Source organism: Lipotes vexillifer, unplaced genomic scaffold, assembly GCF_000442215.2.
Source record: "Lipotes vexillifer unplaced genomic scaffold, Lipotes_vexillifer_v1.1 scaffold14, whole genome shotgun sequence".
Taxonomy (NCBI): Eukaryota; Metazoa; Chordata; class Mammalia; order Artiodactyla; family Lipotidae; genus Lipotes; species Lipotes vexillifer.
In genome coordinates, this window is record NW_006775372.1 from 766740 (window position 1) to 778589 (window position 11850).

At 42.2% G+C, this 11850-nt stretch overlaps 1 protein-coding gene across 4 annotated transcripts in view; it reads right to left on the reverse strand.

Moving 5' to 3' along the window:
• The window catches only part of NLGN4X (neuroligin 4 X-linked), a 262939-nt gene that overhangs the window by 208785 nt on the left and 42304 nt on the right, over window positions 1-11850 (reverse strand). The window contains exon 2 of one of the 4 annotated variants that reach the window (XM_007449891.1): window positions 3931-3954. The exons of the other annotated variants lie outside the window; for them this stretch is intronic. Coding sequence (XP_007449953.1) covers window positions 3931-3954 — 24 coding nt within the window. The remainder of the gene's footprint in view (window positions 1-3930; window positions 3955-11850) is intronic. 4 annotated transcript variants of the gene reach the window in all.

The following is an 11850-nucleotide window of genomic DNA, read 5'->3' on the forward strand; positions in this document are numbered from 1 at the left end:
ATGCCTTCAGGACCTGGTTTTCTCCTGGGGATGTTTACATGATGAGACTAGTGTTAGGACAAGAAGAGAGAAAGAATGCACAGTTAAAGGGAGAGCGATGACAGACCATGTGGAGACACCCAGAATTCCCATCAGCCCTGGTTCTCTACATATATCCGGGGGACACGCACTGTCACTTGTAGGTAGACAGTTGTGAGCCACCTGCATGGCGGGCAAGGTACAAAAAACAACTTACATGGGGATGGAAGCGGGATCAAAGACCCTCACGCACCGACCCAAACAGAACCAACAGATCTAGTGGGTGAATCGAAAAGGGTAGGCATGAAACACAACCGTTAGACATCTGTGCTGCCTGAGCTGGAGAAATAATGCACATGAGTGGGAGCAGAAATTGGATTAACAAAACCAAATCACTTTGGAGCATTTAATCAATGTTAGTTTACAAATATCTGCAAGTGTCGACCTCCGTTTTAAAGGAACTTAACTAATAGCCTCATATATGTGAGTCTATCCATATACAGCTTAGAATATGGAATAAAATGTTTAAGCTGATGTGATTTAAGGAAGTCAAACCACAGCCAAAAACAGTGGCTTCAAAGAAGTCTTGCGTTAAGACGGCAGATTAGCGCGTTTTAAATAGACTAATGGCCTAAAGATCCTCTGTGCTCCCCTTACTTATGCCCCGCCCCGCCCCTAGGTGTTGTGTAGGAGTTGTTCCACATGTAGATGTATTTCTGGTGTATTTGTGGGGAGGAAGGTGATCTCCGCGTCTTACTCCTCCGCCATCTTTCCACCGCCCCCCTCTTTTTTTTTGTAGTATCTCTGTCTGGTTTTAATATCAGGGTGATGGTGGCCTTGTAGAATGACTTTGGGAGTGTTCCATCCTCTGCAATTTTTTGGAAGCCCCCGCCGAAATCCCTAGCATCCACTGATCTTTTTACTCTCTTCATAGTTTTGCCTTTTCAGACTGGCTTCTTTTACTCAGTGAAGCTCATTTCTTGTGAGCAAAGAATAATATCCCACTATGTGAATGTAACACAGTTTATTTATCCATTCATCTACTGAAGGACATCCTGGTTGCTTCAAAGTTTTGGCAATTACGAACAAGGCTGCTATAAGCATTGGTGGGTGGCTTTTCGTGTGGACCTACGTTTTCAACTTATTTGGATAAAGTCAAATGACTTTCGAATCCTCTTATTTTTAGCTTATCTGTGCTGTTTTGTTTCAGATGTGCCTTTTGTAAGCATCATATAACTTGGCATTTTTAAAAGCCAGTTTGTGGAGAGACAGATAATGAAGCAAATATAGAAAAATATTAATTGTAGAATCTAGGTAGTATGTATATGAGTGTATACTGTATAATTCTTTCAATTTCTCTGTATGTTTGAAAAACTTCATGAGAAATGTTGGGGGAACAAATGAAAAAACAAAAAAAATTTAAATAAATAAATATTGTATGTGAACAGATGTAAGTGGGTCCAACACTCCTTGGTGCTTAGACAGTATCATCTCACCTGTCTTATTAAGTAAATTATTACTTTCTAAATCAAGGCAAATGGGGAAATTATCATCTTGCTCTAACTGCCGTGGAATCCCAGAACCATCCCTTGGATATCCTTCCCAACAATGAAGCAGGAGCTTAATTTACAAAGTGAACTCACGTGGAGACTCATCCCACACCTTTCTCCACAAGGAAATGTCATTATGTTGATGGGTGCCACGTCTATTTTTCAGCTTGCATAATGTTCTATAAACACTGCCCAGACATTAGTCCTTAGAACTCAGGGAGGGAGACACATTAATTGCCACCTTTTGGAAATCAGCAAGTATGACTTCTTACTGCAGCTACTGCATAATTTCCAGGCTCTGCTGCCTCTTTCTGCACATCTTATGTCCACTTGACCACTGACCACCAAGACGCTGGACCTGGTACCTCAGGTCTACCACCAGTGATCTAAAACCCTTGAGGATGAAGATGCTTTGGGGGAAAAGGAGGGAATTTAGAATTTTTCACTTTTCACTTTTTTCACGCATAATTGCAATAGCCCTAGAGGAACCTGTAACCATCCCGTAATCAAATTCATTAATAATTCCACAGCAAACTATCTAAATGTCCACCACAAGTTGGAAAACAAAGACCGTTAATTGACATCTGTCATGTCGGTTTTGCCCAAAATGAGTTATAAGATCATTTTCACGTTTTGAACGGGTTTTGATCTCAAATTGTGCACAAGCGACTCAGGAGGTATGTATCTCCTGATCTCCACGGGCCAGTCCTAAGAAAGCAGGCAAAATAAGCACCCAAGAACATCCCATTTAGAAAAAGGGCTTTAGGTTAGGATCATCGAAGTTGGTTTAACACTTTGACAGTGGAAAGCTGTGCACGCTGCATGGGATCTGTTATGATGGATATGAAAAATTAATTAGGCCATATGAACTTTCTCCAATCATGCTGTAAACACACAGAGAGGTGGGAAGCAGCAGTGGTCAGGGGCACAGTTATCCCTGCCTCAACACTTCCTGCATCTGAGTCCCTGAACAGAACATAGGACCATCCTGAGCCTCAACTTCACCTCTGCAAAGGACAAGACACACGTAGCAGAGGACCCCAAACCACTGGTTAATCATTCAAATAGACTGAAATGAGTGATCCCCAACTTCTCCAGGTTGTAAGTGTACTCAACACAGTAAGCCCTGGAGCAACGGTAGCTGACGTTGCTATTGTTGTTACAGTAATGTTTTCATTTTTCTCTGTGATTAAGTTTTAGCAGCATCCAGAAAACCAGATGTGGAATCAGAAGACCAGGGCTTATAATAAATGCTGGAATGGGTGTGAAGAAAAGGGAACCTTTGTACACTGTTGGTGGGAATGTAAATCGGTGCAGCCACTATGGAGAACAGTATGGAGGTTCCTTAAAAGTCTAAAAATAGAGCTGCCATATGATCCAGCAATCCCACTCCTCGGTATATATCCAGAAAAGATGAAAATGCTAATTCGAAAAGATACATGCACCTCAATGTTCACAGCAGCACTCTTTACAACAGCCAAGACATGGAAGCAACTTAAGTGTCCACTGACAGATGAATGGATGAAGAAGATGTGGTACATATATATGATGGAATATTGCTCAGCCATAAAAAAGGAATGAATTAATGCCATTTGCAGCAACATGGAAGGACCTAGAGATTACCATACTGAGTGAAGTAAGTCCGAAAGAGAAAGACAAATACCATGTGATATCACTTATATGAGGAATCTATAAAAAGGATACAAATGAACTTATTTACAAAACAGAAGCAGACTCACAGACATGGAAAACAAACTTATGGCCAGCAAACAGATAAATTAGGAGTATGGGATTAACAGATACACACCACTAAAACAGATAAACAATAAGGATTTATTGTATACCACAGGGAACTATAACCAATGTCTTGTAATAATCTATAATGGAATAGAGCCTGAAAAAAATATAACATAACTGAATCACTGTGCTGTACACCTGAAACTAAAACAACCTTGTAAATCAACTATACTTCAATTAAAAAAAAAAAAGAAGACGACGACCAGGGTTTACATCCCATCTCGTCTCGTTTTCATGCTGCCCATTGGGAAATCGATTTCCCTAAGACCATCTCCTCCTACGTCAGCACCAACGGACTCAAAAGAGCCTTGTTCACTTGCCCTGAAAGTCAGTTCATCAGGACCCTGATTCCTTCGAGAGATGGTGACAAGCAATGGGAACAGAAAAGGCGTTTCTTGGCGTTTCTGAGGACATGTGAAACATCCAGTTTTCAGGCAGAACTTTCATTTCTCTTTAAGACAAACTGGAAATTAGAACACCTTGAAAGGAAGGAGTTTATCTAAGGCTGGGCTTGCTTGGTTACTACTTTTGGCCATATACTCAAGTCACTCCTTCAAAGTGAGGCTGTCTCTCGTTTCTGTCAAGGGATCTGCTGAAATACTGGAAGCTTTTTTCATTTTTTTTTTTTCATTTTATTGGAGTACAGTGGATTAACAATGTTGCATTAGTTTCAGGTGGACAGCAAAGTGATTCAGTGATACACAGACATGTATCCATTCTTTTTCTCATATAGGCTTTTTTGATCTTCTCACTATCTAAAACATGGAGCTGCTTTGGCGACTTCCCAGGGCCAGAAGCATTGCTTCCCTAACCAGATGGCTATGGTGACAGATCAAAGAATCGCCACTGAAAACACGTGCAGAACCTGGAAGAAACTGAAGAGTTCTTGGAAGCCACTGTGGTTCGGACGACCTAAATTCTGAAGTGTGGATTTATCGTTTACCTTCTCCTGACTCACACAGGGGCCCATGGGTCTAAGGACAAGTCAGTGATGAGCCTGAACTCAACACAAAGCTTCTTTATGGTGAGCTTGAATTCGACACAAAGAATCTATTAGACTTTGATACATATGAGCCTCAACTCAACCACAGCAAGCAGAGTTCTGGCTTCACTGGAGAGTTGCACTGGTTTACCTCCTGGCCACCCGGCTTTTTGCAGCCATTCTTGTGGTAACCGAGGCTGCCCAGGCTTCAGCCAGCTTTCTGGAGGTACAAGCTCATCTCGCACCTGCAAACCTGTCCCTCTCTTCATGCCCTGAGGTTTCTCTGATGACTCGCAGAGAACCCCTGTGGAAACCTACTTACACTGCCCAACAGGCTTGGGGGAGATCACCCCCAGTGGACTCACGAGAGAGGAAAGTTGTTGAGGAAAAGGTCACTCCATTTTTCCCCTGGGAAGGTCCTTCACGCCGCTGGGTCCCTCATTGCTACGCTTGACATGTTATTCACAATGAACTCGTACAACATTTTCCCCTATAGGCTTCTGCTTTTAGGGGAACCGGGGCTAAGAACATACTCTTCAAGTCAGCATTTTCTGTATTGCCATGAAAATAAAAAATCAAGAAGGACTGGATTTCCGAAGTGACAGCCACGTAGCCACGTCAAACACCCAAGCCTCATTTTGAATTGAACTTCCAGGCAAATCCAGTTTTCACTAAAATGTAAGTGTACGTTCACTTCTTGTGGAACTTGCACTGGGAGTCACTGTTTCACAAAAAGACTGTTAGCGTGGGCGTGCAAAATAGGATTCCACTCCTGCTTATATATCCAAAGAAAAAAACAAAAACACTAACTCGAAAAGAAACATGCATCCCGATGTTCATAGCCGCAGTAGTTCCAACAGCCAAGACACGGAAACAACCTAAATGTCCGGTGACACATGAATGGATAAAGAAATGTGGTACAGGTAGACAATGGAATATTACTCAGCCATAAAAAAGAATGAAATAATGCCATTTGCAGCAACATGGATGGACCTAGAGATTATCATACTAAGTGAAGTAAGCCAGATGGAGAAAGACAAATATCATATGATATCACTTATCTGTGGTATCTAAAAAATACAATAAACTAGTGTATACAATGAAAAAGAAGCAGACTCACAGAGATGGAGAAAAACGAGTAGTTAGCCGTGGGGAGAGGAAAGGAGGGAGGGGCCAGATAGCGGTAGGGAGAAAAAAAGAGTTATTACGGGATTATATGAAATCGTGTGTGAAACCTTTGAAAACTGTAAAGCACTCTAGAAGTTAAAGAATCTTTAATTCAATTAAAAAGAAACAGAAAAAATAAATTAAAACAAAAGAGCAGAGGAAACATAATGCTGAGATGGAGAAATCCCTTTTCCAGACCATCCAAGGCATTGACTGCAGAATTTCGTGTGTGTGTGTTTACTGCGTGGTACTCCCTTCCCTTCTCATCTCTCAGGTTTTGGCCAAAATTGTTCCTCCTCTAGGAAGCCCTGCATGCTGTCTCCAAGATTAGCTCAGATGTGGCTACTAGCTGCTCCCAAGCAGATCGTTGTTTTAAAAGCAGCATGAGACCAACCTCGTTTTAAACTAGTATTTATTTATTGGCTCTCTTCCCTTCTATCAAGAACTCTAACACCCGATGCAACATACTGACAATGTTACAGACCTTCCAAAATCAAGTCAACACCTGGCTGCATACTGTGCGTGTGGCCCAAAGCGTTGACTCACATAAAAGATGGGGGTTATTTAAGGGTGACAATAGAAGGAAAGCAAGAAGTACCTAGAGGATGGGGTCAAACAGGACATGACCCAACTTTCGTAATGATGGAAAGTGTCAAGAGGTCTTCCTGTGTTAGTTGTCTGGCTAATCCTAATGAACAAAAAGAATGTAGGAACTGATTCATCGATTCATTCTTAAGTCTCCTGATCTCTAACTTTTGGGCCCATCAATTATAAACCCAGACTCTCGATAGTGGCAAACATCAGACGTGCGTTGATGACACGGGCACTTTGGGTTTATTCTCTAAGCAGTCTGGGTGAAAAATGATGCCAAAACCACGCCCCCAAGCAAGAAAGACACAGAATGTGCCAACATCTTAGCTAAATCTACTGTATATTTCTCTTTTGGAAGGAATGTTTTATTTTGTGACTGCAAATGTTTTCCGGATTCGTTGGTAACAGGTCTCCTAAAGAGAGTAGTAACACCCCAAAGGGAAGGTTTCAGAAATAAGCCAGGTAAGATTCCAGCACCCCCTGATGGGTAGACGTGTCCTGGGTCTGGCCAGTCAAGCAGCAGAGAAAACACTTTTCTGAAGCACAAAAGGAGAACTCCCAGGTTTCACTCCACCACGTGCAGGGATGTGGATGTCTATACTCTCTTCAGCCAAGCCACATGGAAAGGTAAAAGTGCAGCCCCAAGAAAGAGACCACGAGCCACTGGGGAATGACAGCAATATCTCTATTCGCAGACAGGTGTGTTGCTGAGATAGATGGCACTGCCAAAAGCTTTGCTTACAGGTGAAGAGCAAATCTCGGGTTAGAGGGAGCTGGAAGGATGCAGCGTAGACAACAGTTTCCAGAGTGCCCTGGCACAGAAAGGCATCCGCAGCGCTCTCCCCTGCCTGCCGAGGTTCCTCTGCCCTCACACCCCCCATGCAAGAGAATCCTGCCCACCAACAGTGAAGGCTCACAAGGAAGGATGCTGAGGACCCTCACATGTGTACAGCTATCAGAGCCCTGGGTGTCTGTGAGTCCCCCATAACTGGGCTCCCACCTTACTGGCAGGTACCCCCGGCAGGTTGGTACTTCCTAATGTGCTGCTCTAGCCACAGGGAACCTTCATTCCCGAAGCAGCAGTGAAAAGCATCCATCTCCAAAGCCCAGGTTCTACAGAGCTAAGAAGAGTCAGAAGTAGCAGTCTCACTAGGAGAAGCACAACTGGGCAAAAATGCTGGCAAGAAAGAATGAAAGAAACGCTGATCTCGGTCTCGGAGGTGCTCCTAATGTCTAGCCAAGAGAAAGAGGTTCTGTGTGCCTTTGGGAGTCACGGTTCCCAAATCTTCGAGGGTCTCCTGTTGGGTGTAATTCTGAATAAAGGCGTTGCAGGGATTGGGAACGGAAGTGAAAAGGAAAGTGGGAGCGGAACTACAGGTTTCCTCCACTCTCCTAAAGTAGAGCTCGCCTATGGAAGCTTCCAGAAGCCAAAATGGCATAAAGCCAAGAAGCAAGGTCCTCAGGACACACCTTGCTCAGGGATGCACACGAGAAACCGAACTAAAGCACAGACGTTCACAGACACAGTTCAAGGTTACAGCGGCTGGATGCTGGGATACAGAGACGCTGAGTGTGGCCCCCGGGGAAAGTGCTCGGCGGCGCCCCCTGGCTGCTGGGGAGCACACTGCCTCTTTGCTCACGCTGAATGCCATTTTTGCTTTTCGCCTTTTCTCTTCAAAAATGAAAATCCCAAATGAAGCAGCTGACAAAGGATTAATCTCCAAAATTTATAAGCAGCTCATGCAGCTCAATAACAAAAAAACAAACAACCCAACCCAAAAATGGGCAGAAGACCTAAATAGACATTTCTCCAAAGAAGATATACAGATGGCCAACAAACACATGAAAGAATGCTCAACATCATTAATCATTAGAGAAATGCAAATCAAAACTACAATGAGATACCATCTCACACCAGTCAGAATGGCCATCATCAAAAAACCTGGAAACAATAAATGCTAGAGAGGGTGTGGAGAAAAGGGAACACTCTTGCACTGTTGGTGGGAATGTAAATTGATACAGCCACTGTGGAGAACAGCATGGAGGTTCCTTAAAAAACTACAAATAGAACTACCAAACAACCCAGCAATCCCACTACTGGGCATATACCCTGAGAAAACCATAATTCAAAAGGAGTCATGTACCAAAATGTTCATTGCAGGTCTATTTCCAGTGCCCCGGAGACGGAAACAACCTAAGTGTCCATCATCGGATGAATGGATAAAGAAGATGTGGCACATATATACAATGGAATATTACTCAGCCATAAAAACGAAACTGAGCTCTTTGTAATGTGGTGGATAGACCTAGAGTTTGTCATACAGAGTGAAGTCAGTCAGAAAGAGAAAGACAAATACCGTATGCTAACACATATATATGGAATTTAAGGGAAAAAAATGTCATGAAGAACCTAGGGGTAAGACAGGAATAAAGACACAGACCTACTAGAGAACGGACTTGAGGATGGGGGAGGGGGAAGCGTGAGCTGTGACAAAGCGAGAGAGAGGCATGGACATATATACATTACCAAACATAAGGTAGATAGCTAGTGGGAAGCAGCCGCATAGCACAGGGAGATCAGCTCGGTGCTTTGTGACCACCTAGAGGGGTGGGATAGGGAGGGTGGGAGGGAGGGAGGGAGACGCAAGAGGGAAGAGATACGGGAACATATGTATATGTATAACTGGTTCACTTTGTTATAAAGCAGAAACTAACACACCACTGTAAAGCAATTATACTCCAATAAATATGTTAAAAAAAAAAAAAAAAAGAAAATCCCCCTCGAATTTCTTTAGGTTAGCGATAACAGGTTCTGGTGTAGGTCTTCCATAAAACCACGGTGGTATAAAGTGAACTTTCAAAAGTGGGGAGGCGGGGTGGTCCCTGTAGTTATTCCACTTAACAAAGCCAAGCACCTCATGATACCCACAAGAGGGGTAAAGCCCTATAATGGTCGTGATGCACATCCCAGGGCCATTCCCAACTGTTAATTTGTGATTTACAAAGTGCTGTTGATTTCCTCATGCGGCTGTGTTTCAGGGAAAGAAAAAATATCTGAAAGCGCATTCAAGTCCAAGACACCCCTAACCTAATGTACGCCATTAGATCTTAAATTCATCATAGATAAAATATCATATGCTGGGGATCTGGAGAACTCTAACCACATCTAAACTATGACTCAAATGAACTTAATGTATGAAACAGACTCAGAGACAGGGAAAAGACTTGTGGTTGACAAGGGGGAGAAGGGTGGAGGAGGGATGCAGTGGGAGTTTGGGATGAGCAGATGCAAACTGTTACATATAGGATGGATAAGCAACAAGGTCCTACTGTACAGCACAGGGTGCTGTATTCAATATCCTATGATAAACCATAATGGACAAGAAAAAAATATACATATATAAAAAATTTTCGTTTCCAGATTTTTTCCTAAAACCTGCTGTAGATAAATAACACAATACTGGATTATAACCCAAGTATAAGATAAATATCCACTGGCTCCACCTCTGCAGAAGTAAATGATTGAATAAATAAATGGGGGAAAACAGACACATCTCTCAGGCAGCAGAACTTCAAATGACTTAGCTCATGTGAAGATACTCTGCCCTCAGGGAGAGAGAGCGTTAAGTCCCATTCCTGAAGTGTGGACCGCACAGTACCGCCTTCTTTCCAAAGAGGACAGCAGGCAAAGGGGGAAAAGTCCCTTCGTAGTAGAGAACCCGAGGAACATGACCTCAGCCGGGTGATCAAGGTCACACCATCAGTGATAAGTCGCGTTGAGGCCAGTATACCCCTTTGATGCGATGTGACCAGAAAGGCAGTGCACCTCTGTGGGCTTCCTCTGCAGATCCACAGCCCCAGTCTAAGCATAAGGAAAACATCACACAAACCCTGATGGAAGGACCTGCTACAGGATACCCGATCGGTCCTCCTCAAAACTGGCAAGGTCACAAAAGACAAGCAAAGGAGAGACTGTCACAGGCGAGAGCTAAGGAGCTATAAAGGCTAAATGTATTATGAGATCCTTGAACAGAACCACATAAATGATGAAAACTGAAGCAACCTGAAAAATGTGTGAACTTCAGTCAGTAACACTGTATAAACACAGATTCCTTAATTGTATCAAATGTACCTTAGTACTAGAAGATGTTAATAATAAGGGAGTCCAGGGTGGTATACGGAAACTCTGTGTCTCCGCAACGATTTTGTAAATCTAAAACTAGAATTAAAAGTTTAGTTTAAAAACAAGTTTTGACAATATTTTCTCAGGAGTGTAATTCTTACAGTTTGTTTTCTCAGGAAAGTAACTCACATACCTAAAAACTTAAAAGAAATGCATTTCAATTTTATATTTCAATTTATATATAACATATTTCTTTACATTTTAAACTTGAATATTTTAGTACAAAAGAAGAATCTAAAAACAGAAAGTAGTGGAAAAAAGTATTTATAAAGGAAATCGGTAGTTCAGGTTTTTAAACTTACTAAGTATTACAGGAAAAAAAAACCTAGAGGAATTTACAACTTTGCAATAAATCCCAAATTCTGAAAGAATAAACAAGACCCACATTTATAGCATCTAGCATCATCAGGATCCTTTTGAACACCCTGGCTCTGACCAGGTCACTAAGGGTTACTTAGTTCAGGTTGGGACATGCTTGGTTCTCAAAGAATACCTATGATACGATTAACAGATAGACTTGAAGACTCCCCTCAGATCTGAGCTACTGCAGATGTTCACAGAATTAGAGCGGCTTCTCTTAAACCTATGAATCTTAAGGTGGTCAGCATTTTCATATCCACTACGTTTCTTCTCCCGAAAGTTTCACAATCACAGATTTAAAGCTTCAGAGACTTTAAACTGCTTTTGGCAAGAAGCGTGTAGGAAAGAACAGTCTCAGCAGGATATGCGTCGCTTTTTATTTATTGAATATACATTTACTGATGGAATTAATTATTGAGACAAATCCCAACGCTCAGCTCTTGTTTATAACCTGAGGCAAAAGCATCCTGTTGACCCATTCCCACCTGGGTCACTACCAGATGCTGCTGACTTAAGTTAAGCCACATCCTCCCATCTTCCCTGACATATGTCATCGGTGTTACAACCAAGTTAAACCTCTAATGTAATGGAAAGCTCTTAACAAGAGCTAGCCTCTGTAAAATCTCTTCCTATCCGATTTGGTAATCTCGCAAATCTCTCTCACACACGCACACACACACACATACACACTCCAAAATTTGATGACCTGAACTACTGAAGTTGAATTCTTCTGTTCATTATTGACTTTTCTGCTTTGTTACTGTAGAGTCAGGGAAACTAAATATCAAATCACAGAATATTTTCCTTCATACATACAATTACTAAAATGAAGATACTTGGTACAGTTGTCAGTGCTGACTGCAGATGGACAACGTATTGGTGAAGCTGTGAATTACTTTATCCTACAGGAAGTTCAGTAAACATCCTGCCCACGTTCTAAACGTCTGCCTTCTCAGAAAGCACCACCTTCATCTTGCAAACCACACAAACCCTGCTGATAAACTGCTACACGACATGTTCTCTCCTTCATTCCATCCAGAAAAACAATCCCTAACAGAAATACACACCAGTCACCATGTCTACACCTGCTGCCATCTATAACCTAGTTTTGAAGATCAACCCATTTTCTAAAGTGGTCTTCATCTCTAAGTGGCTTCCGGGAAGAAAAAAAAAATTGAGGGATAAGGACCCTGTGATGAAAG